The following is a 27,203-nucleotide window of genomic DNA, read 5'->3' on the forward strand; positions in this document are numbered from 1 at the left end:
ATGGCAGAAAGGGGTTAAAGGGAATTTGTCATTAGGATCAACCCTCTTAAGCCGTCTATATGGGTATGCAGGTCATAGGAAGCGGACTAAAATGATACCTTGATATCTGTGACCTGACGTCTTATTCCAGAGAAACACAAGTTTTTCTTATATGTTAATGAGCTGTTCAGGACTAAGGGCCGGACACAGATCTCCATGTCACCCTGCCTCCAGAGATTGTTCTAAATGAAAAGGGGAGTTACCAGTGTGAGACAGGTAACCGACAGTAAGGAGACCCAAGTTTAGTTCTACGGTTCTAACATTTGCTGCAGCTCTCACAGGATCAGTAGAATGAAGCAGGTGACCAAAAGGTGCATAGAAAAGGCCTATTTTACTGTATATAATAAAAAACTGTAAACCTTAATAAAATGTGCTTTGTGCTACCGTTATTTTTTTTTTTACCTTTACCTCTATTTTTCCCCATCAGTGGAGTAATTGGAGGGCTTCTTTAGTGTTTTTTTTGTAAATATGAATTATATATCAATGTTTCTTCAATTTTGCAGTCGGATGAGTATATATATATATATATATATATATATATATATATATATATATATATATATATATATATATATATATATATACACACACATATACATACATACACACACACATACATACACACACACATACCTCAATATTGCCATTTTTTTTTGCTTCTCCAATATGATATTGCAAAATAGAAAAATAAAAAACAGCCACGCAATGCACACCTTTTTGTGAAAGTGAGGCTTTTTTCATCGTTTACTTTGTTTGTTTTTTTTGCTAAGCCCAAAAGAGGGATTTAAACCTGCCAGCATAACACATCCAGCACTTGCCATGTATAGAGCAAGCTCCACTACTTAGCCTGGTACAGGTATGTCACATGACAGTTAGGGTTAAAATCAAACCCTTTACTATCCTGGAAAACACTGTTTTCTAGTAGCAGCCCCATGCTTGTACACAGGCGGCATCTGGAAAAAGTGTGGCCTAGATCAGTTTACTAATACCAGTCCTGAAATGCGCCCCCCCCCCCCCCTCCAGAAATGTACCTCAAATCATGACCTGCCCGAGTCCTAATGAACAGTCGAACATGCAAAGTTATCGGGATAATTATTACAATGGCAGTAGTTGTGTGCTGCACCAGAGTTTCAGGATGAAAGTCTCAGCGTGGTGCAATACTGTCATTCATATAAATGGAGCCTTGTCTAGAATATTGTGCCAAAAAGTTTTCAACAGAAATCTCTGTGCAGTGCCAAATGTTTAGGGGGCAATAAAGGGTCCTCCAGCAACCCCATATGAAACATTTTGCTGACAATGTGCAGTCTTCAACATATTTATGTCAAACTCACCAATCTCTGGATTCTGCCATAAGGGTCTTATTATATACATGCCGAAACAAATCAAGTGTGCCCAAATCATTGCAATTCACCCAAGAAGAGGACACACAAAATGGAAATAATTCTTTACTTGTTAAAAGCTTTTCATATAAAAACAAAAATTACAATATACAAAGTAAAACCCCCTCCCGTGATTAATATACAACAACTTGTACAGCAGCTATGTACAAAAGAGCTTATTTACAAGGCGAGAAAGTATATAAACCGATTCATTCTGCTACTGGCAGCCAATATAGTTTAAAGGAGGTAGCTTTAATTGACAAAATAAAAAACTGAAGCTATACATCCCAACCTTGTGCTCTATCAAATAATTTAGAATAGAAAGATAAAAAAATATGCTCACTATATACAGCTTGATTTGTAAAACTTCAATCTAGCTTCAAGGTTAAGATCGGAATGTCTCTAAAACAAAATGAAAAGGAAGGAAAGGGAAGGTCATGGGGAGAAATAAGGGGTTTAACAAATTGTGCCATTTGTGTGCACCCATCACGCATCTAAAGAATTAAGGTCAGAAAGAAATGTCCTAAAAAAATAGAAATCTGTATTTAACTTTACCACTTATTTCAGATTGAGGCTAAAGATTTAGAATTCATTTGAAAAAAAAAAAATGAATCAAAATTAGACTTATTCAAATTAAGTGCTTAAAAAAAAAAAAAAGATTGTGAAATTGTGACAGTGATTGTGAAAGTGTTACCTGATCTGAAAACCCATTTCCAAATATGCCATCAAGGCATCTTCAGCTAATAAAGGGTTTGTGGTCTAGGACGCATCTATAAACCACAGCAGCTACAAATAGTGTCTCTGGAGGACAAGAGTCTACGCACTATGGAGACATCCCACTCATTCATGGGTGCCCTGTAATACTTCAATTTCCCTGCAGCGTCAACAAAAGTAGCAAATGGACTTTAGCTGCTTGGTTCCTAGGCCAAAGATACCCTAAAATGGTTGTCTCCATTTTTATAATGAATACTGGGTGCCAAGATAGAGATGTGCTTTATAAGGTGGTACAAGAGTTGTGGTCCAGTCTATGGAGTCTGTGGTCCAGTCTATGGAGTCTGTATACATTTTGGCAGTGTTCACAGAAACAAGGTTTAGCCTCGAAGGAGTCCACAGACAGTAGAGTGTACAACGGCGTGGAGAACTTTCCACATGGCAAATATAGGCCCTTTTCACTATTTGTGCTATGTTTTGTGTCTTTCCATAGGTGACTGGATCTCCACTAAGCACCCGGATACTAGTATGGTAAACTGTTCCATCGTAGATGATGGCATGGTAATTTTCACTTAGGGCCTTTCTGATACGCTCAAAAGTATGGTAAGAAGAGATGGCTCAGACCACAGTGTGGGTGCCCAAGTGGGACCCCTTGGATCAATAATAAGGCACAAGTAATATTGTCTCACATCATTAGGTCAGTATGGCTACAAAATGTAATGTTTGCAATATGTAGCCACTGTATTTGTCACATAGGCCAGGGTCACACTTGCGAGTGTGATGCGAGTGTCTCTCGCATCAATACCCGGCACTCAGGCCCAGAGCGTGCAGCTGCATAAAAATACATGCAGCCGTACACTCCGGTGCTGAGTGCCAGGTATTGATGCGCCAGTTTCTCGCATCACACTCGCAAGCGTGTCCCCAGCCCTACTGGAGATCTCCCAAAAGCCACAAGGATCCTAAGTGTAACCAGATCGTGCAGGGTGGGCAACAAGCACTATTCCCCTATTACTAGAAAACCTATTGCCGTTACTAGTATTTCTAGCCCTTGTAAGTGTTAACCCCTTCTATAATACTGTAATTTTATTTTTGGTCTATGCTTACCTACAAGACAGCTGTTAATTTAGAACACACTTCTGCTAGACATAGATCCCACTGGGGTGCCAGTACACATAAGGGGGCATCATAGCACGGCTAGCTGGGACACATCTGGTGTACAGACATTAGAAATCACCCTTCAGATTACAGACTGTCCCTTTTAGGCCCTGTAGTAAGTTATTCTGAGTTACGAAACAGAGGCAACTTTGCTGCTGAAGACCATTAACAGCTGTCTTCATACAATGACGATCCCTCAACATCAGCACAATGCAACATGGCCGATCTAGGAGACGACGCTGAGCTAACATACAGACATCACACTGTTGAAAAAGACAACACGATACGTAGATTAGAAGACAGACATAACAAAACAATTGCAGAGAAAATTTTGGTTTACATATTATTTGTAGTCCAAACAGTCAAAGTCTTTAGACTTCTGTCTCCTGCACAGGCATGTAACTGCTTGCAGTGCAAAATACACCGCCCAGTAGACAACAAAGGGTTGCGCTTAAGAGTCCTGACATCCCTTGTCGTCTTCCCTTCTTATAAGTGACATGCTTATATAAAAGTGCTCCCTTTGATGTTAGGTCGGTAATGGATTGTGCTCTTCGACCACAACTATATTCCATATGAACAGGTCCATCATCCGCTTAGTCCTTCATTCTTGGTATATTATATGCATAGCGAACCAATGGGAAGCCACGACTCTGGTAGAAGCAGGCTCGACCACATGCCTGGACCTGGTCAGAGCTATCGGACACAAATGAATCTTCTTCATCTGCGCAGTCCGAGTGGGCAGACTGAGTTCCAATGTCTGACCAGTAATTTTCTGACCGATGGCAGGGCACGACGGCCAATGTTGGACAACTGTGAGACTTTATTAAGTGTTTACAAGGTGGTGGATTCTTTAGGAGGACAGACTCACAGTAATCACACACTGCATAGTTGCCTTGTAGGTGAGAATACATTCCAAAGTCATAGTAAAAATCTTGTGTCACGCATCCCCTCTGGGCATTGGTCGCAACTGCAACAGAGCCACGTCTCTTGGACAAGTGCCACCGTAGCAGCTTCCAGTCTTCCTTAAACTTGGGGTTGAAAAATACATACAGCACAGGGTTGAGGCAGGCTGGCAAAGGAAAAAATATCAAAGTCACAGACTTCATGATTTCAGGGGTTATGGATATTGCAGTGATGAGTGGTGCAAATGAAAAGAAGGCGACAGGGCAGAAGAAGATGCAATTGGTGAAGATGAGCCAGGCGACATGTTTGATCATGCTGGACTCGGCATTCTCAGAGAGGTCTTCTTTCTCCAAAGTGCAATATAGTTTTGTATAGGTTATAACCATCACCAAAAATGCCAAGGAGTTTAGAAGAACTAATGTAACTGTAAAACCTAAAGATGGCGTCTCTCCTGTTGGGAAAGGCAAACACAGAGGAGAAGAAGAAAATTCTCCAACGTGAAACAAAGGCAGACATCCCGTTCCTATTGCAAGAAACAGAGCGATGACTGAGGCAATCTGAAATTTCTTTAAATGTTGGCTCTTTTCCTTCTTAATGATATCCTTTGCAGACAAGCTCCGTTCAATGGCTGCCAAGGTCAAGAAGAAAATGGCACTCTCTGAAGAGAAAATTGCAAGGAACCCAGCTACTTTACATCCACTGCCAGTTTCCCACCAGATGCCAAACTGTGCAAACTGTCCCCAAGAGGCCGTGTCCAATACAGTCAGAATTCCTGTATAGATGCCCATGAAGAGATTGGAGACGGCGATGAGACCTACAAAGAGCTTGGAGGAGGACATGGTGGAGCAGGAAGCAAACATGGTCATGATGACGATGACATTGAAGACGACAGCCAGCAAAAAGATGAACCATACAGTGAGCCGAATCATCCAGCTACCAAGGAGAAATTCACAGGGTTTAAAAGCACCTAAAAAACAAGGTATGGGAAAATTAGACAGTCCGGGGATTTCCAAGTGGTATATATCTAAGGAAAGGGTGCAACAGTGGGGAGGTGGGTAAAAAAAAAAAAATTGTATTGCAACTATAGCTGGAATCATTATGCATTCTGGTCATTCATCCTAGACTTTCCAATAACCAGATCTGTCGTATTCTGCCACAAGCTCACTATACCTTACTACAGTCTTTGGCCTGATCAAAATAATGACTTGATAATTGGCCTAATTTGTGAGGTGTTACAATAACCATTCTTTTCCCCATGTACATTAGTTCCCAAGTTTGGAAGTTATCACCTATCCTGGGATGGAAGACAACGTCCTGATTGCTGGGGGTCCTTCTACTGGGCACTCTCAGATCAAGGGAATAGGGGCCCTGAAGAGCGCAGTGTGAATGGTGCGGTAGTTGATCACATGCACTGCAGCTCAATTCACTCTTGTGGGAGTGCAGAAGACTAGGAAAGCGCAGTTGTCAGCTACATCCAACGGTCCATTAAGAATGAATGTACATGATCGAACACTGCACCACCCACATGGGGCTCTTCAGATCCTCGGTCCCATGGGTAATGCATTACTTCAAAACTTAAGAATACCCTTTTAAAAAGAAGTCACCCGTACCCACCAATTGTATCATTGGACTACCATGTATAGGGCTACCCAAAGTGAGGCATTTAGAAATTAATGCACCCAACTCCTTGGTTCTGCCTAGAGATAAGTGAAATCTACAACACTAATGCACACTACTAGGGGGAATCTAAAGAACACTTACCTGTAGAAGGATTGCAGTGAACAACGGTTTGCACATGGTCTTTAACCTCCTCCGAGATTATGTCATCTTCAATGGCACCTATGAGAGAGTACATTTGTTCTTACTCCGCGGACAATATCACTCCAAAATACTACAGAAGTGTTACTTATGTTCTGGGGTCTGATCTGATCTCATTGCTGTGTCTACATAGGGGCTTTGCCTGTTACTGCAGCTCCATTAACATGATCTGGCCAGAGCTGCGGTACCTGGTAGTCACTATCACATGTACGGCATTGTGCCCATGAAAACAATCAAGGGGATGGGGCACTTGTCGAAAAACAGCTGGCACATCATTTTGAACCTACGTTTGGAATCAGTGGGTTAAGTTCATAATATGTATGTATGTATGTATGTATGCATGCATGCATGCATGCATGCATGTATGTATGTATGTATGTATGTAATATATTTTTATTTTTTTTCGGGGCACATTTAGGCAAGTACCTTTCTCGTGATCCTGCAAAAGCTTCTGGTACTTTGACCCATCATCATCCACAGTGGAGGTCACATAAGAATCACATGCAGAAAACGCACAACACTGGTAAGCGTAAGGAACCGACACCGACCTAAAGCAAAGAGGGGGAAGTCAAGTCAACATTTTCATTTAATCAAAAGTTAAAATAGGGAGGATGTGTGAGAAATGTATTCACTGTAACCCACGGAAATGTGGGCACTGCGTGTGTCATTGCAATGTATTTTCAGAATACACTGACCGAGCAGACACGGCTTATCAAACATATCAGCTTCTAAAGTGGACTAGGCCGACCCACAATAAGCGGAGCATTTTTTTTCCTTGGGTACAATGAGGTATTTAATTTGAAAACATGACCTATACACTGGGTAAATGGTCATGTTCACACTGACCACTGGAACAGAGATTGCAGTCCTCACCCACCAGTTAACATGGAGAGAAAGGGACCATTCAGAAGAAGCCATTAATCTACCTCTGCTTGACTATATAAAAGTCATTGGTCGTCTAGTGGTCTAATTAGACAGGACGACTGAAAGATCGTTAAGGATATTGCACACACACAACAGTTGCATTATCTGCCATACACCTCCGGTTTACACGGGTTATGTGCTACATAGCATCTTATTGCCAGCATGAACGATCCAACCACCCAATGAACCGAGCATTTCGCTTGTTTGACCAGTGAAAGCTGAGATGTTTGGACTAGACGACAATCGGCAGCTAAGAGTTGTAATGAATGCTTTACCAGATTACTGACTTCATCTAAATGAGCCCTAAGAAGTTTATATGGTGAGAAAGTCCGATGTGCGCTCCCCTACTAATCTACTCTCTAGTGGAGTTGAAAAAATAAAGTGCAGATGTGAGGAAGCAGAGGAGCGAGAAGTATAAGTGCCAATCTAACATTTGTCAGCTAACCAGTGGACAGGTGAGAAAGATCTTACACTGAAAACCCCCTTAAATTAATGTTTGTGGCTTATAGGTATATACATCTCTGCATTATGCCAAAGCGGGTTTGCAGGCCACTTAGTCCAAGACCTGAGACACAAATTAAATGAATGGCATATTACAGATTCTGTATTAATACACTGGTCTATGACAAATAAAAGTTAGCCATCACTTTAACAGGAGCTATCGAGGTTATTGAATCAAGGGTCAATCCTCAGGATCGGACAGCAATGTATGGTCATTGCCTGACCTTCACCAGCCTGGTCAGTCAGAACACCGGGCCCTTCTTTGTTCATCCAGGCAGAGGAAAGTCCTCGTGTGGGTGGCTGTGTCTAGTCCGGCAGCTCTGTACGGTTCTCAGTAGCTGGCTGAGGATCACCACCAGGCACAGCCACACTCACCTGGACCAACAATGAAGCACCATGGTCCTTGTTCTGCTGCTTGGTGGGGGTCCCAAGGGTAAGGACCTCACTGAATGTCTTTAACAAAGGAATGTATGCAATGCGTAAAAGTGTAAAGAAACGTTATGAAGAATTGTCGAGCAGCAAGAATGATGTGCGTGTGTACACCGGAATACTGAGCATCACTTACTGCAGCTTCAGGAAGTCTTTAGCCGACAGCGAGTCTCTGAACGTTGGATTTCCTGTGAGTTTTAGCTGAGTTAATCCATGAAGTCCTCCAGTTGGAAATGACGACAACTGATTAAAACTCAGGTCTCTGAAAATATCAATAAGCAACATAATCAGCAGAAGAAAAGACAATACAAATACACAGCGTGGGCACTTTGGGCGCCGGCGGTCTGTGACTTTCTTATTAGGTAACCAAGTCATTTAATACTGACAGATTCCGCCAGTCGGCTCAGCACATGCACTTGACATTTCTATCTAACGCCACAAAACCCTTAATCTGACTGAAATGCCCTTTTCAAAGCACATTTGTTATTTCAACGGTAAATTGCGCTGATTTCTGGCGATTACCCTGGGGGGATATAATCTTATTAAATACTTCGAGAAGGTAAATCCTCTTAGCATACAAAGGCAGATTACTGTATACAGTAATTGAAAAATGAGAAGAGAGGAAAATTATTAACATGTTTTAGAGTCGGTTTTGTAAGATGAAGTGACGATCTTGGACTGGTCACTTACAGTCTAGATATAGACGTCAGAGTGCTGAAAGAGTCACCATGGATCCGGCTGATTGCATTTCTACTGAGGTCCCTGCGAAAGAGACAAACAAGCAGAATTAGACGTTATGGAGGCCATTGCTTTTATAATTGGTGAGAGATCCATATGAGAGGCTTACAGTTATTGCCTACAGCAGATTTAGATCCTATAGGTACAAAGCGGCAGCATTTAACGTTGGTTCTCCCTATAAACATAATAACCGACCAATATGGTCAGTGGAAATCCACTGTTTAAAGAGAACTTCTCCCTGCATTCATGTGGCAGTTCAGAGAAAATATAGTTTGCAGTGCTAGCCAAGGACTGTAGGGAAAGACCTGACTTGTCCGGTGCAGCCTCCGGCCCGGGTTCTCTCTGCCCCAGTTGACTGGCAGGTCTTGCCCAATGTACACATGAGAAAAGCCAGACAGTAACAGCCCCGGACTACTCAGGCCTCCCCTATAGTCCATGGCTTTTCAAACTATTTACTCTGACATGCTGCAGAATTTCACAGAACGACATACCTGGCTGCAACTGCGCAGGCAAGCTCTGATTCATGCTGCTGATAGTGGAATCTGCAGCAGGGAAAACATCTGCAACATGTGAATGTGGCCTTGGGAACCACATACAGTTAGGTCCAGATATATTTGGACAGTGACACAAGTTTGGGCATTTTAGCTGTTTGTTAAAACATTCAGGATATACTCATATAATCAATTTGTACGTAAAGTGAAGACTCTCAGCCTTAATTTGACGGTAGTCAAATCCTAATTAGAGTAAGGATTTAGGAATTACAAGCTCCTGCTTGTTTTGCAAGGGACCAAAAGTAATTGGATTATTATCTTAAAAGCCCTTTTGCATTAATCAATCAATTAAGCAGGTAAAAAGTCTGGAGCAGATTCCACGTGTGGCATTTGCTTTTGGAATCTGTTGCTGTGAACCCACAACATGCGGTCAAAGAGAGCTTTCAATGGAAGAGAATTAGACATCATTAGGCTAAAAAAAATCCATCAGAGAGATAGCAGAAATGTTAGGAATGGCCAAATCAACAGTTTGGTACATTGTGGGGGTGCACTGGTGAGCTTGGAAACTAAAAAGGTCTGGACGTCCATAGAATACAACAATGGTGGATGATTGCAGAATCATATCCATGGTGAAGAAAAAAAAAAAAAAAAATCACATCATACTCCTAAGTGAAGAACACTCTCCAGGATGTGTTTCATTATCCATGTCTACCATAAAGTGAAGTCTTCATGAGAGCAAATAGAGGGTTCACCACAAGATGCAAACCATTACTCAGCCTTAAAAATAGAAAGTTCCAATTAGACTTCCTCCCCCCAAAAAATCTAAAGAATGTTCTGCAACCCAGTTCTGGAAATGTATTCATTGGACAGATTAAATGAAGATAAATCTGCACCAGAATCATGGGAAGAAGAAAGAATGGAGAAGGCTTGAAACAGCTTGTGATCCAAACATCCTCTGTGAAACATGGTGGAGGCAGTGTGATAGCATGGGCATGCACAGCTTCTAGTGATGAGAGAGCGTATAAAACCCTAAGGAGGACAGTGGTATCAAGTACTCACAGCGTGCGGAGGGAGGTCAGGCCTTGCAAAGACTCGTTTTGAACCTCTGTGATTTGATTGTGCTGCAGGGAACTATAAAAGAAACAAAAATGTCTATTAAAGAGAATTATAACCTCAGCTAAGAGAACGGTGGAACGCATGATAAGAATATACATGGCCACATCATTCACATCTATCGCTCCTTACACTTCTTCCAGCAAGCCGCAGCCCTTCAGTCCGGTCAGTGATGTAATCTCATTGTAGGAGAGGTCCCTGGAAGAAAAAACAAACGCATGGAAAGGCAGATCAAAGAAGACGTGAGGGTTAGAAGTAGCAGACCCAGATCTGGACTCACAGAGATCGCAGCATCTTCTGCTCCTGGCACAGGTTCAGTGGGACGCTTCTTATCTTGGTGCCTGTCAAGGTCCTGTACAACACAGAAGAAGTGTATGGAAGTAAGATGTGGAGATTAGATAAGTGAGAAGGAGCAGATTGTAGGGCAGATGCCGACCAATAACTTAGCACAGCTCAAGCTGGCATTTCCACCATGGAGGAATATGCAAATTGTCTCTTCAGAGAGGAAGAGGACTAGAACTCTAGTGCCACCTATTGGAAGTAGCAATCCTAACAGTCAATGTCGACCCTTTAACGAGCCTTGTCACATAACTTAGGATAATAGCCAAACCAGAATCTCAATTTGCAGACACTGTTTCAGGGTACTGCCCCTCGTCAGCACAAAGTGGAGATCTGGTTTGGCTGATTGAGAGGCGTCTGACCGGGATCCAAGAAGTATCGTTTCTCCTTGTGGAGAGTGACAAGGCTCGTTAAAGAGTCGACATTGACTGTTAGGATTGCTACTTCCTATAGGTGGCACTAGAGTTCCAGTCCTCTTCCTCTCTGAAGAGACAATTTGCATATTTACCAGAGGAGCATTGCGGCTTTAGGTCTCCTCACCTCGACATGCTTATCATGTCACTCTCCACAAGGAGAAACGATACTTCTTGGCACCATGGAGGAATAAACTTGTTCTACACAAATAGCTTTACATTACCATCACATATAAAGCTACATTACAAAAAAATAAACTGGTTTCAAATAAAAGTTCAGCATTAGAAGGGAAAATAGAACAGAAAGTGTTAAATGTTGTGCATGATGTGTGTCTCACTTTTTTCTGATTCTGGACAATTCTCATTTCTCCTCCAGTCCCGTCTGTCCTAAAAAAATTATTATATAATTATATCCCTCCCACCATCCTCTGCCTTTACAGTCATGGTGCACAGGAGAGTTAGTATTTAAAGGGAATGTCAGCACAGAATGACTGTTCAAACTAAGTCCCGCCACTTGGTGCTTCCAGGCGGGGCCAATCATTTATCACACCTCCCCACCTGCTTGTTTTCCCATCTATCGCCACCTCCTCTTTAATGGTCATCTCCGGCTTCACAGAACCAAAGAAGGGAGGAGATAGAAAACAAGCAGGTAAGAAAGTGTACATAAAGGATTGGCCCCTGTGCTTGGTCTGATCAGTCATTCTGTGCAGAGTCCCTGATTCATACCGACAGAACTGCAGGCGCCAAGAATCAGATCCTCCCTGCACTAATGCAGCCAGGTGTCACACAAAACATGCTTTACAAATCTAGCGCTGCTACAGGTGATTGACAGGTCTCCTGCATAGCGAGCAGCGTGTCAATCACCTGGGAAGAGGCAGCTGGGTGTGGAGCCAGACTATGCTAGTCTTCAGCCAAAATGGTTCCTATAAACCTATAATATTATCTGAAATGCCAAAGCATTTCAGAAAAAAATATATGCATGACTGTAATATTGCAGCTAAGCTCTGACTCATGCCATCCATGGTTTGGGCAGGAGGACTCCGGTGACAGGTTCCTGTTAGACCAGTCATTGATTGAACATTAGTCAGAAGACAACACTACAAAGTGTGCGCTCTGGTCTGTCAGGACGGTGCTGATGGATTAGGAAGCAGCCAGTGCAGCTTTGGATGGAACTGGAGAAGAGGCCCGATTGCATGTTTAGGTCTAGGTAAAGAGCGGGCCTGAGCCCAGATAGTAAGAGATGAGCTGAGCTTACATGGTGGAGGAGAGAAACAAAACAAAACGGAAAGTAAAATAAACACTCACAGACTCTCGAGATTAATGGTTCCCGTCAGGTTTGGAAACCACTGGATATCAGACGCCCCTCTGATCACCCTTGTGGCAAAAAAAAAAAAAAAGGAGTCATTAGCAACTGCTTGACAATTAGACATATTTAACTATGCAATTAGTAAACAGCAACTGAAGATTTTAGGGTTTACTGGTTGGAGCACTGGTTGTTGGGAAAAACATGGCAACAGGTGCACAAGACCTATGGACCGTTGGGGAGTCTGCCCCATACTCTTGAGCGCTCGGGTTCAGGTGACATGTTGGGCCACTTATGACTCTCACACAGGATGGCCAGACTGGATGCAAGTGAGGAGCACGCTCATCTATAAGGAGTGTGATGGCCTCATACACATGAGACATACAGACCGTCAGGGAGTCTGTCCCATACTCTGGGCGCTCGGGTTCAGGTGACATGTTGGGCCACTTATGACTCTCACAGAGGATGGCCAGACTGGATACAAGTGAGGAGCACGCTCATCTATAAGGAGTGTGATGGCCCCATACACATGAGACATACGGACCGTCAGGGAGTCTGTCCCATACTCTGGGCGCTCGGGTTCAGGTGACATGTTGGGCCACTTATGACTCTCACAGAGGATGGCCAGACTGGATACAAGTGAGGAGCACGCTCATCTATAAGGAGTGTGATGGCCCCATACACATGAGACATACGGACCGTCAGGGAGTCTGTCCCATACTCTGGGCGCTCGGGTTCAGGTGACATGTTGGGCCACTTATGACTCTCACAGAGGATGGCCAGACTGGATACAAGTGAGGAGCACGCTCATCTATAAGGAGTGTGATGGCCCCATACACATGAGACTGATGGCAGCTGAAACTGCCGATAACAGGTTTGGCTGACAGTCTAACCTGGGAGCCTCGCACGATTGATTGTTGGGGGCGTTATGGATACAGCACATCCAATTTCTGACTGCCTGTCCTTCTTTTCTCCCAGAGATCGGCCAGCACCAGATAAGACTGGCCGCGGCTCTACGACCACACAGGAGTGCTCCAGTGTATGGAGACAGACAAGTTACTAGCACCTTCCTATTCACCACCACTTCCTTTTGAATATGAGGAGTCAAAACAGATTTATTAAAACTGGTGCAAATGAAATCGTGTAGCTTCCCTTCACTACCAGAGACTCCATCTCCCGTTTTTTAGAGTAACCTAATTGGCTGCCATGGACAGCGGCTCCACTTTTCCTTATCATTTTCTACCATCTGATTAAGCTTTAATTTTCATACAACTAGAAAATCCCTTTAGCTCAACCATTACAGAGGTCATGGGGTGAATATAAAGCATGCAGTAGTAACAGAAGGCAGACGGACCACGGCTGGGTCAAGTATCTCACTTCACACGTCCTAGTAGAGGGGAGACAAGTACTTACAAGAAGCGCAGGTCTGATAAGTTCTGGAAAGCCGAATTCCCAACGAAAGACAAGGGATTATCATAAAGTTGTCTGAAAAAGAAAAAAATCCAGCAACTCAGTAACAATATAGGGCACGAGTCTGCAACCTGAGGCTCTTCAGCAGCGGAGACACCACAAACCCCAGCATGTCCTTTATTTTTTTTACCAGAGGACACTGAGACGTGACATTTTACTACAGGCGTAGAGCCGCTGGCCACAGATCTCGACTACAGGTCCTGGCACAAGCTGTGCTGGCCTTGGCTCACCAGTAAAGCATTGACCAGTAAAGAATTACTGGTGGTGAGCCAACACCAGCATCGCTTGTGCCAGGACCTGTAGTCGAGATCTGTGGCCAGCGGCTCTACTCCTGTAGTAAAATGTCACATCTCAGCGTCCTCTGATCAAAAGAATAAAAATAAAAATAAAAAAAAGGACTAAATCATAATCACACCAAAGAGAGAGAACAGAATAAGGGTTAACAATCTGACATGCATTTACAACCAATGGTTTGGGCTTATATCTACCTCCTATTTAAAAACAGTTGTTTTAAAGGGCTATTGCAAAAAACACAAAATGATCCCTTATCCAAAGGTGGAGTAATAACCATCAATGAATGTCAGACAGCTTGGACCCCTCATGGATCCCGGCTGTAGAACCCCTTAGACCGTTGCTCTGCAGCGCCAACCTGAAAGGAGCAGGTGCCCATGGGTGGCCTCCAATCTATTCGTTGTCCATGGTACTGCTAAGTGCAGTGCTCGGCTGGTACTATAGACAATGAATGGAGAGCAGACTGCACACGCACACCTCCGCTGCGTCAATGAGGTTAGCGCTGTAGAGCAATGTATTCGGATTTCCAAAGCTCCAATCTCAGGCTCGCTTTGGGGTCCCAACGATGAGACCCTACGTGATCAGCAAGTTAACTCCTATCACACAAAAAAGGGATACCCTCTTTTTTTTTTTTTTAAATAATCCTTTAATTGGGAAGCTCCATGGCAGAGATGGTTTGTGCAGCCATACAACGGTCTGCATGGATAAAAGTCTACCCGCCAATCTTTGGGGGCCATGCTGGGAGATAACAATGGACAGTTGCTTATGTACTGAAAATATCAAAACAAAAGTCCCAGTTTAGAAAGGGTTAACATGTCTGATTGGTGACAAATCTAGGAGGCTGCAGACACTGAGTCTCATACAAGCACAGCACTCGGCAGGTGTGAACTGGTCGCCCAACTTTACTATGAAACCACAATTAAATATTAACCTAGAATGTTGGCGGCAGGGGCCGCAGTCTGTGGCGGGTGGTGCCTACACCGCAGATACTTACATGCTTTTTAGTAAAGGGTTTTTCTCAAAGGCTCCATCAGGAATGGTCGTAATGGAGTTGCTGTGGAAGCCCCTATATACACAAACATGGAGACATTTTAGAGCATCACCGATATTACACAGACTGCAGACCCAACACACGGGCAGATGTCCTGCACACCGGAGCGCAGTACTTACAGCTCCTTTAAATTGCTCAGCGACTTGATGACATCAGGAAACTCCACAAGGTTATTGTAGTTCAGATCACTGAAATTATAAAACAAAATGCACAATTAATCTTTGAGTACCTACTGTTACAAAAGAAAACCCTCGCCGACATCCTGATATTAGAGGGTTCACAACCAGGTCGGAGCCGTTGGGCCTAGTCACATTAAGGCTATGTTCACACACATTTTCGCTGCGTTTTTTCCTAAAAAGTCAGAACCTACACTTTTGGCAGTAAAAATGCTGCGCTCAAAACACCCATTTATCTAGTGTGGATGACGTGTGCTGTATCTACAGTACATGTTGGATAAAGGTAGTTAAATTAAACCAAGACCCTACAAAAATACTGAAAAACGCCGTTGGTTTTCTCGCAGTGTTTTTACACTTTCTCATTGCTTTCTATGGATCAAAAAACACTAAAAGAATTGTTATGCTGCAGGCTTCCAAAACACTGCAGTTTTCAAATGCAGGCACAAACTGTCAAGAATAAAGGGATCGGCAGTCCAAAAATCAGATATGCCAGCTCCTCATCTCCCCTAACATTCTGTGGAGCGGGAGTTGGGCGCCCCAATACTAAGCAGACAGCCATGCCCACTGCTAGAGGCAGGTTCGGCCTATGTTAGACTATTGTATATGTGTAAGTCCTAATAACATTCTGTGGGGCGGGAGTTGGGCGCCCCAATACTAAGCAGTCAGCCATGCCCACTGCTAGAGGCAGGTTCGGCCTATGTTAGACTATTGTATATGTGTAAGTCCTAATAACATTCTGTGGGGCGGGAGTTGGGCGCCCCAATACTAAGCAGTCAGCCATGCCCACTGCTAGAGGCAGGTTCGGCCTATGTTAGACTATTGTATATGTGTAAGTCCTAATAACATTCTGTGGGGCGAGAGTTGGGCGCCCCAATACTAAGCAGTCAGCCATGCCCACTGCTGAAGGCAGGTTCGGCCTATGTTAGACTATTGTATATGTGTAAGTCCTAATAACATTCTGTGGGGCGGGAGTTGGGCGCCCCAATACTAAGCAGTCAGCCATGCCCACTGCTAGAGGCAGGTTCGGCCTATGTTAGACTATTGTATATGTGTAAGTCCTAATAACATTCTGTGGGGCGAGAGTTGGGCGCCCCAATACTAAGCAGTCAGCCATGCCCACTGCTGAAGGCAGGTTCGGCCTATGTTAGACTAATATATATGTGTAAGTCCTTATAACGTAGATAAAAAGGGAACGTTGATCTTTTAAACATGACGTCATCATGAGAAAATTACTGTTTGAATCAGGTTCTTGTGTTAAATGTAGATTTTAAATATTTTTGCCTAAGGGCATATATTTATTTTAAAACATGTCATATTTCACTTTGTAAATAAAACATGCCATTTACATAAATAACTAGAAATTTTGCCATTTTCACATTGGCCGCTGTTTTTAACGGACTTCTTATTGTTTCAGGAAACACCATCATGCACCTAGCCTCAATAGTCAGATCCAGACCCCATCTTTTGTATTAAGCATGAGCAAAGGTGATTGTGAAGGGAGGAGGAGCAGGGAGCTGTGACATCAGCTGTTGTGATTGCCGGATCTGGTGTTATCAGCAGGGTATTGAGGTGTTATCAGTCACTGTAATCCTGCCTCTGATGAGAACAAAACTGCTGTAAAGGAGCAAGTCTGGCCCAGTGACAACTGCAAGATGTGAAGGGGGGAAAAAATGATTTTTTTTTTTAAAACTAAAATTTTGGCAATGCTTTAAGACAAACCTGTCTTCAACAATAGGTCTTTTACGGATGACGGCTTTACTACATTGCTTGGGACAATAAATATAGTAAATCAAACAGACAAAGTGCCGATATACTAAATATATACTGAATAGAAAAACAAAAAGGCAGATTATTCTCCTACACATCCGCCTAAAACACAGTGGAAGGGCTGGCGTGTAAATGAAAATCTGTGGTATCCTTTATCCCCTGGGTACACCACACTATTTGTCTTTCCATCTTTAATTACTTCCTTCAGTGTACAGTTTATATCTGATCCAGCAAAACAATGGCCAGGGGTCAGCTCAGTTCAGACCAGCGGCTTCATGTGCTGCACGGAAATGCGAGAATGCAGAGGACGCACATTCTGGGAGGAAATACGGTACTGGGCGAGAAGTAGTAGAGGTGACCGAGCAAAAGGCGTGAGGAGAAGAGCGGCGTTATCACTGATGTATGCAGCAGAGGCATCGAGCTCAGATAATGCAGGGAGCGCGTGCCCGTGCGTGCGTGCGTGCCCGTGTCTGAGCGAGCGCCTGAGCGCGCGCGCCCCCGTGTCTGAGCGTGCACCTGAGCGCGCGAGCCCCCGTGTCTGAGCGTGCACCTGAGCGCGCGAGCCCCCGTGTCTGAGCGTGCACCTGAGCGCGCGAGCCCCAGTGTCTGAGCATGCACCTGAGCGCGCGAGCCCCCGTGTCTGAGCGTGCACCTGAGCGCGCGAGCCCCCGTGTCTGAGCGTGCACCTGAGCGCGCGAGCCCCCGTGTCTGAGCGTGCACCTGAGCGCGCGAGCCCCCGTGTCTGAGCGTGCACCTGAGCGCGCGAGCCCCCGTGTCTGAGCGTGCACCTGAGCGCGCGAGCCCCCGTGTCTGAGCGTGCACCTGAGCGCGCGAGCCCCAGTGTCTGAGCGTGCACCTGAGCGCGCGAGCCCCAGTGTCTGAGCGTGCACCTGAGCGCGCGAGCCCCAGTGTCTGAGCGCGCGCGGTTTAAGGAGCTTTATTTATTCAAATATAAATGTATTTTTCTTGTGTTTGTATCTAGTGGTTTATTTTCCCATTTTTGTCCCACCCACACAGGACAAAGAAAAGGAGAAAAAAAAAAAAGAAAGAAAAAAAAACACACCACACTTTCTCAACTTCGTGTTAAATAGTGTTTACTTAAATACATGTAATTTTGGCTAAAAATATATTTTAGCAAATGGGTTTCATTTATAAAAAAGAAAAAAATAAAACCACCATTTGCCTTCTGTAGCAATGTCGATTGCTTTCTGCAGGAAAAAGAATAGGGTCATCTGGCCTCATAGCCATGTGCGACCCCTAATATAAAATAGTAAAATCAGACCAACATCTGTGCATATGGTGGCCTCCGGGTGGAGGAACCCGCGACGCAGGCCTCCGGGTGGAGGAACCCGCGTCGCAGGCCTCCGGGTGGAGGAACCCGCGACGCAGGCCTCCGGGTGGAGGAACCCGCGACGCAGGCCTCCGGGTGGAGGAACCCGCGACGCAGGCCTCCGGGTGGAGGAACCCGCGACGCAGGCCTCCGGGTGGAGGAACCCGCGACGCAGGCCTCCGGGTGGAGGAACCCGCGCAACGTGAGGTCTCTGATCAGGAGAATGGCACGGTCGTGTTTACTGATCATATCCCCCCTAACGGTCTTGCACCCTCCTCCGCTGTGCGACTTTCTGCCGGGGGTGAATTGGAAGAGATGTGACCGTGGTTACATGGACTGATAAAGGGATGGGCTTTCCTAGTTTTCAGAAGTTATGAATGTTCTGTATCCTTCCTACGGCCTCCGTGTGAGGAGACGGCAGTAATGGGGGCTGCGCAGGGTCAGGGACAGAAGGAAACAAGTCAAGAGGAACAAAAGTCTGGCTGAAGCACATGTAATACAATACAGCAGAACTACTACTCTAGGACGCAGGCCTACATGCCAACATTTGGTGTGGATAAGTCACAGGAGAAGGTCTTCATTTCTTATATGGCACCAACATATAGCGCAGCGCTGTACAGAAATTCACCATTCACATCAGTACCTGACACTAACAGGGATCACAGTGTATTTCTGTGTCTCTCATACATGCACATTAGGGACAAAGGAATAGGTGAACAATAATATTATTAAGTATTGGCTATGGCAAGGTGGAATCACATTTTTGGGTGTGATTTATAGGGAAGCCATCAGAAAATGACCTATTGTTGAAATCAGATTTTTGTGGAAAACTTTTTTCCATCCCCACACAACTTTGTTAAAAACAGAAATCATGCAGTTTTCACACTGGCCACATTTTAGACAAACTTCCTGTTTCAGAAGAGAACACATGAACATTAGCCACAATGGCGGACTCCTGATCCCTTCATTTGTATTGTGGTGTCTAATGAGCATGTGCAAGAGTCACTGTGATGAGAGGGGGAGCAGGAGAGCGGTGACGTCACCTATTAGTGGATCCTGTGTAATTAGAGGTGTTGCCTCTTATAATCCTGCCTCTAACTATGGAGCCTACTTAAAAAAACTCTTCCTCAAAAGTGATAGTATGACCACCAATAGCCAGTGTGTATTGCAAAAGTACTAATTACCGTGTATTTTTTCAATAAATAACGTGCTATTTAAAAAAAAGAAAGAAAAAAAAAAACAAAACACAAAATTGCCAACTTTGAAAATGGACCCAAATATGAAGAGAACATAGAAGCCCCATGTAGACGTAGCCCTTGGTGAGACTTGTCCGCAGGTAGCCCCCAGTGCGGCAAGGTTACACTTCTAATAATGCTACATAGATGGCTGCAACTTTAAAGGGACTGTCCAGAAATAAAAACCATGCCTGGTTCCAGGAATGTGAATTGCTACACTGTGCCGTACCATTTTCCTTTCCCAATATTTCACTGGTGTAACATTCAGTCCTGATCCTCCTCATTCATGAACTACAGAGGTTGCCGTCTTTTACACAACAGAGAAAACTAGAGGTTCCAAAATCTCATGCCTCCCTAACAAAAGCAATGGTGAAACAGTGTACATGTATTCCCCAAGAAAGGTCATCTAGAAAGTCATCTCTTCCTGCGCATATTAAAGAGAAAGGTAATGGTGATAGTTATGAAAGTCGTCCCAGGAGTCCAATACCCTTAAGTAACGGATCTATAATGAAAAAAATTGTGCCCTGACCACGCGCAACCGCGCTCCTGTCCTGACAGTAGGAAAAGAAAAAAAATAAGCTGACAACTAAACACTGCAGAAGGACAAGCTAAATCGTGATTGTACTTACAGCGCCTCCAGGCTATCCAGTCCATCAAAGCAGTGAGGGCCAAGGGTTTTAATTTTGTTGTTGTGAAGGTGTCTGGAAATGAGAATTGAATATTTGAAGAAGTAAATGATGGCTTCTAAAATCATGTTACTGCTTACAGATCTAACAAGAATACATTCTAGATAGGTGAGTGCAAGAGAGATCGGAAGTGCAAGAATGCATAGGCAGGTGAACGAGAAAAAGAGGGGGGGGGGGGATGAGGAGGAACCAGAGCGAGCAAGAGGGGGGAGAGGAGGAGGAAACAGAGCGAGAAAGAGGGGGGAGAGGAGGAAACAGAGCGAGAAAGAGGGGGGAGAGGAGGAAACAGAGCGAGAAAGAGGGGGGAGAGGAGGAAACAGAGCCAGCAAGAAGGGAGGAGAGGAGGAACCAGAGCAAGCAAGAGGGAAGAAGAGGAGGAACCAGAGCGAGCAAAAGGAGGAACCAGAGCCAGCAAGAAGGGAGGAGATGAGGAACAAGAGCGAGCAAGAGGGGGGAAGAGGAGGAACCAGAGCGAGGAAGAGGAGGAACCAGAGCCAGCAAGAAGGGAGGAGAGGAGGAAACAGAGCGAGCAGGAGGAGGGAGAGGAGGAACCAGAGCCAGCAAGAAGGGAGGAGAGGAGGAACCAGAGCAAGCAAGAGGGGGGAAGAGGAGGAACCAGAGCGAGCAAAAGGAGGAACCAGAGCCAGCAAGAAGGGAGGAGAGGAGGAAACAGAGCGAGCAGGAGGAGGGAGAGGAGGAACCAGAGCCAGCAAGAAGGGAGGAGAGGAGGAACCAGAGCGAGCAAGAGGGGGGAAGAGGAGGAACCAGAGCGAGCAAGAGGGGGGGAAAGGAACCAGTGAGAGAAAAGACCAGAGTAGGGGAAACAGAGCAAGAGACAGAAAATGTGAGAATTAATGAGAGATGCACATTTGTTTCCTTTATATAGTCTATATATCTACAACTTCTATAGCAACTCCCTAAATACTTCTATATGTAATTAGAGATTACTTACAAAACAACCAGGCTGGAGAGATTGGAGAAGGCATAGTCCAGTATGTGTGTGATTTTGTTTAGTGCCAGTGTTAAGGCCTGAAGGGATGGGAGATTGCTGAGTGGGCGAACAGGCACCTCCGTTAAGCTGTTGTCATCCAGCCATAGATGCCGGAGCTGCACAAGACCCTCGAAGCTGTCATCTGGCACGCTGACAATGTGGTTCGCATCTAGTCGCCTTCAAGAGAGATATTCAATTCATTATCAGAATACTTCAGTACAAGTTTACCAGACAGGAAGCCATGAAATAAATAATTTGAGTGTTTGAAAAAAAAATTTGGCAAGCCAAAGCATACACATGGCATAGCATTTTAAAGGAAGTGGTGTATAGGCTTACATAAATGTGCACACGTGCATCTAACGTATCCTCTTTATACGTGGAGCAGTTTGGTAGACTCCTAACACTTGCCAGCTTGTGGACATGCTGTAGTCACAGACCTTTCAGACTTTTGTGGAGCAGCATCCCAAAGTGGAAGGTAACCATCTGCTGCAGCATGTCTTAGGTGTTAGGAGAACGAACGATCAGACAGGTCACATGTCGGACTGCTGACCCATTTGTGTGCTATCTGGGAACACTTGGCAGGCCCCACATTAGACAGTCTACCAAACCCATAAATATTGGTGAATTTTTCCTATATTAATCTAATGTTCATGGGGACCTTAAATATTACATGCAGGTGACAGGGAGATCTATGGATGAACAGAACTCATTACTTAACTATCAAGATTGAATGCATTCGTTTGCTGTGATGAAGAAGCTCCTCACCAGAGATGGAAATGCCCGATAACAGGGAACATTAGATTGCATGCCAATGAACAGCAGACGGACAGAAACTAAAATGTAGGTTTACGAATAAAATGGATTTGGCATACAATCTACATATGGATTTGTGTTTTTTTTATACTTCTAATATTTTATCACATTTGCTGAAAACCTTCAAGTTAGATGTGATACGTGACTACCTTACCTGGCACGTCACATGGGGACATACAATTCCAAGCATCGACCATATAAACGGAAAGGCTTATTTTAGAGAATAGTTACAGGCATGAGGGCACAAATCTTAGTCTAAAACATAGAAGAAGTGACCACGCTGTGCATAGATTGCATCTCATTACAATGCTGGCGTGGGATTGTACCAGACCCGTGAGCTTGGTGACCATGCACTGCAGTTTTACTACCTGGACAGATCTCATTTCACCTGCACACCTTTCATTGCCGAGTAACTCTGTGCAACAGGAACAGCAAACAGGGAAAATGCATGGGACCCTTCATCAACGGCCATCGTCATTTTACAGAGGTGGTCTCCAACTTGTTGCCTTTCAGCTCTCAGCATACTGGAGATCGACAGGTTACAGACCACACTTAACTAGTATAACTAGTAAATTGTTGATTAGTAACTCCTCCAGGACTTTTGCTTCTTTAGGCTAGGTCACTTGATTTTCATCAAGCACTACATGGAGCCCACTGAAACCCAATGAGATGTCCATATAAATCACAGACTGGTCATTCCACACTCCTCATCACTGTGCCCTCTAGCCATCAATGGGTCCAATTCTGAACACTAATGGAAGAGTCAGATGGCCATACAACTCGAACGAGGATCACAACGCAATGCTCGGACTGGCCGTCGGCTCTCCTGACCCGAGCATGACAGCAAGTATTTCCATGCAGCCATCACGCCTGGGTCGGAAGAGCTGATGGCCAGTCCGAGCATTGCGATCAGACTTATACAGTCATGTGACTCTTCCCTAAGAGTGTGTTCACACAACCCTTTACTTCTTCCTTATGGTTTCAACACCAATGAGATTTTTCTTTAAAAAAAAAAAATGAATCACGAAACACTGGCATTTTGCTTTTGGTCACAAGGAGTTTCTTAGCTATTTTCTGCACACTTTTTTTTTATTATTTTATTTTGCAGCATTGTTTTATTGTGTAGTTTAAAAGCACTAGTGTTTTCTTGGGCAAATTTTTTTACATTCATTTGTAAATAATTAAAATACTAGCATTTTTTAAGTTAAAGCACCTTACAAGCACTTATAAAGAAAAAAAAAACATAGAAGACTGCCCAGGTGTGTTGTAGCCTTCCAATTGTAAAAGTACGGAGCGACCTCACAGCAGAAGTCCCCTTGAATAATGCTCAGGTCACTTCTTTTTCGAAACCTGATGCTAATAAATGATCGAAAGCTTGATGGGACAAGTGGAAAATTTGATTTTCACTAAAAATAAGTATGAAGAAGAGACTTTCAATAGTTTTATGTGGCAGACAAGCTCCCATAATAGTGCAAAATGAACTGTGCATAAACCTGAATGCTTTATCTGCAAAAAAAAAAAAAAAAAAAAAAAAGATTTTCTAAAGCCATACAATCCATTTCCAAAAGAGGCTCGGAGGCGCTTTTCACACCATTTACAGAACTAGTTTGAGGATTCTGTTCCAGATGGAAGCCTCAGATATTTTAACATATGCCTCCCAATAGTATCATTCACTTATAGGCTCCCATGCTGGGGGAAAGAAAAAAAAAAAGTACACCCTATGTTTTATACTGAATACTTCTGTATGTAAGGCTACTTTCACACTAGCGTTAACTGCATTCCGTCACAATGCGTCGTTTTGCCGAAAAAACGCATCCTGCAAACACTTTTGCAGGATGCGTTTTTTCACCATTGTTTAACATTAAGCGACGCATTGTGACGGATTGCCACACGTCGCACCCGTCGAGCGACGGATGCGTCGTGCAGTGGCGGACCGTCGGGAGCAAAAAACGCTACATGTAACGTTTTTTGCTCCCAACGGTCCGCTTTTTCCGACCGCGCATGCGCGGCCGGAACTCCGCCCCCACCTCCCCGCACCTCACAATGGGGCAGCAGATGCGCTGGAAAAATGCATCCGCTGCCCCCGTTGTGCGGCGGAGACAACGCTAGCGTCGGGAACGTCGGCCCAACGCACAGCGACTGGCCGAGCCTGACGCTAGTGTGAAAGTAGCCTAAAACTGCAGCTTGTCATGCTATCCAAAGTGCAAAAAAGAAAAAGCAAATATTATGGCACACCCAATGTGTGCCCAAGAGAATAGTTTTGGCTCCCCATCAGCGTATGGGCATTTCAGCTTCTGGGCCAGAAATGTTCCAGGCACATGCGGTAAGCGTGCAGGGGAAACGCAGCGTGACGTGCAAGGGAAACGCAGCGTGAAAGTTACTTCATTTACTTAATTCAGTTCAGACCAATAAACAGGACGTCGTCAGCATCGGTTAGTAACATCAAAGGCGCGTCCTACAAACATGTCTCTATGAGGACACGTCCAGCCCTGGCGCTTCATCTCGGCTTCACAACAGCCTGTTTATGTGTGTTTTGGAGCCTAAATAACATCAATCGAACAAATTCTAAATCATCATTCAGTAAGATCACAGCCACGTTTATAACAAAGAGCTAAGCCTTAAACCGGCGCCCCACCTAGGCTATCACATTTCACTGGATGTTTTAATTAATCCTCAGTTACGGGATACTTTGAACTGGGAAATGATGAAGTTACGCTTGAGAACAAAGCATGGGTAGACCCCTCCGGCCTGAAAAGGGTTAAGGAGGAAACTTGGGCTGATGCCCCTGTGGCAGAACCTAGGTTACAATTCTGACAGGCTTCCTCCTAGTTAAACAGAAAACACCTGCACTTTCCCGTCAGCCCAGTGATTAATGGCCACGCTGCCCAAGCATTAGGCTTCTCAAAACAAAGCATCCAGAGATCATTTACAGATCCAATCTACCCTACTGTCAGCAGAGAAATGAAGATGGAAAGGGCAACACTTGTAATTTTCTTCTATTCAAAAAGAAAAACAAAAGCTGATGACTGTGTGCATTATCCGGCCTGTCAGGCGGTCATATGAAATCTGTGAAACAGCTGTAGACATGTTGGTTTTTCTCCTTTGTCTGAGGTAAATTGGAGCTTCAACTCCAGTTGCAGAGTTGTCATCCATCTTATCTGGAGTCTAACACGGATACGATTTGTGGGTTGTCAAAAAAATATTTGTCTAAGGCCGTGTTCACATGACCACTCCAACATCCCGACTGTCGTTTTATGAGCAAATTGAAGTAGTGATCAGCTGCATTGGTTACACAAAGGGAAGCGGAGGGGCCCACATTGATTAATAAAGTCCACCTGGGTTCAGGGTTCTTTTTTTTTTTTTTTTTTGGGAGGGGGGGGGGGGGGGGTATTAGCGGGAAAAAAATTGCTTTTTTGGCGTATGACAGACAGACCTCATAAATCAGTATGTTCCCTCCAATGCAATAGATCACATTCTAAAACTGCCTTATTTCCAAGCGTCTTATGGAAGGTGGCCATAGCCAGGAGAGGTCTACGATCATCTCCTCAGACTCTGCCATTACTATCAATGAAAATTTCTTTCTCTTGCGTTCTAAAGCTAAACCAAATGTTGTGATTTATTCAGCCAGTCACATACAAAGTGACCATGCCAATATCCATATATTAGGAAGAATTTCGCCGATCCTGAGCCTTTGACAACTGCTAATTCGTAGGTGCCCATCTCCGTGTTATAATAGCACCCATCCCACGCTGATGGCGCCAATCAATAGGACTCCGCTGGCTCATGTAAATGACATGATGAATGACCGATATCAGAGGGGACGAGTGCCTTTATAACTCAGACAAGCACATAGTAATTAGCAATGGCCAAAGGCTCGGGATGGGTCAAAAACGCATCCTGACAATGTATAGCTATTGCCACATTCACTTTTATTTATTTGAATGGTTGAATAAACCACAGAATATAGTTAAGCATTATAATGCGAGTGCCAGGAATTTTCTTCAATTGAATGATTGATGGCAACAGCCTTGTCCCTGTGCACGACAATGAGATGTCAAAATTTTTACTATTACCATGACTGCTTGGCTCATCTGAATGGGCACAGCTTTATATTGAGCCAATGGGAACAACCTCTTCTGGGACTACTTTACACCGTAGCATCAGATGGGCTGAAGTCTAAAGTCTCTTAATTTTGAAAAAAAAAAAATTCATTTCTCAAAGCAAAATAAATGTATTTTCACACATTTTCTTGTATTCACCGCCCTGGAAGTTAGTCGTGAACCTTGAAGCCATACAACATCCTATGAAATGTAAAAAAAAGAAAAACTAAAATATTGTGCGGCAAACGGATTTACTGGCTACACCTCCCATCACCCAAAGAACTATACTTTGATAGTAAATAACCAAGACAGGCCTAATGATAACTTTGCATTCCTCGCTATCCTAAAGGGTAGACCATGTAGAAAACACTAATTCCCTTCACATCAAGCCTTCTGTCACTCTGACACATTGCTCGAAGGCTTATGAATGTGTCAGAATTATTTTTACAAGCCAAGAGATATTCTCAAAATACACTGTTGATGCAAAGCAGTGACCTGGGACATGACTCCCTTACGTAATGACACCTGCATGCTTCTTACCTAATGCAAATAAATAATCCTGAATTGATGAATCATTTTTGCCTTCACAGGAGAAAGGAGTATTTAAACAGAGGTGCATTAAAATATCTCAGGATACAAAAGGCCCCAGGCTTCGTCAAAAGTGAACGAGAAAAAACCTGTCCCTCTTTGTCTTCATATTCCAAATTCATGAACCTCCCCTGAAGATCAAAAAGAGGATTTTCCGGTGGGATAAACCCATCAAATGTCAACAAAGTGCCGAAACTACAGACAAGCATGGCCTAGTGTTAATAAGTGGGGTTGGGTGTCCATCCATGGTCAATCAACTCTACAAGTCCACAAAACAACATGCCCCCTTGGAACCATTCAACACCGGTTTAATAGCCTGAACCATTGGTGGTTGTTTATGTGGTGTAAAACCCAATGGATAGGTTTCCTTTAAATAAGGAAAAGGATAGTGGTTTCTATGTGGAAAAACCACAAGAGGCCATCACTGTAAAAGACATTTTGCCCTCTTG

The 27,203-nt window shown here is 44.0% G+C and overlaps 1 protein-coding gene across 1 annotated transcript in view; it reads right to left on the reverse strand.

Annotated features, from left to right (window-relative positions):
* Nucleotides 1-1,468: 1,468 nt before the first annotated feature.
* The window catches only part of LGR4 (leucine rich repeat containing G protein-coupled receptor 4), a 92,643-nt gene continuing 66,908 nt past the window's right edge, over nt 1,469-27,203 (reverse strand). Inside the window, exons 5-18 of the mRNA XM_077288041.1 lie at nt 21,215-21,430; nt 20,206-20,277; nt 15,188-15,256; nt 15,012-15,083; nt 13,670-13,741; nt 12,259-12,327; nt 10,482-10,553; nt 10,334-10,399; nt 10,148-10,219; nt 8,550-8,621; nt 7,996-8,121; nt 6,432-6,553; nt 5,949-6,026; nt 1,469-5,154 (exon numbers count right to left, since the gene is read on the reverse strand). Coding sequence (XP_077144156.1) covers nt 3,878-5,154; nt 5,949-6,026; nt 6,432-6,553; nt 7,996-8,121; nt 8,550-8,621; nt 10,148-10,219; nt 10,334-10,399; nt 10,482-10,553; nt 12,259-12,327; nt 13,670-13,741; nt 15,012-15,083; nt 15,188-15,256; nt 20,206-20,277; nt 21,215-21,430 — 2,455 coding nt within the window. The 3' untranslated portion in view covers nt 1,469-3,877. The remainder of the gene's footprint in view (nt 5,155-5,948; nt 6,027-6,431; nt 6,554-7,995; nt 8,122-8,549; nt 8,622-10,147; nt 10,220-10,333; nt 10,400-10,481; nt 10,554-12,258; nt 12,328-13,669; nt 13,742-15,011; nt 15,084-15,187; nt 15,257-20,205; nt 20,278-21,214; nt 21,431-27,203) is intronic.

The sequence above is a fragment of the Ranitomeya variabilis genome, chromosome 2, assembly GCF_051348905.1.
Source record: "Ranitomeya variabilis isolate aRanVar5 chromosome 2, aRanVar5.hap1, whole genome shotgun sequence".
Classification (NCBI taxonomy): domain Eukaryota; kingdom Metazoa; phylum Chordata; class Amphibia; order Anura; family Dendrobatidae; genus Ranitomeya; species Ranitomeya variabilis.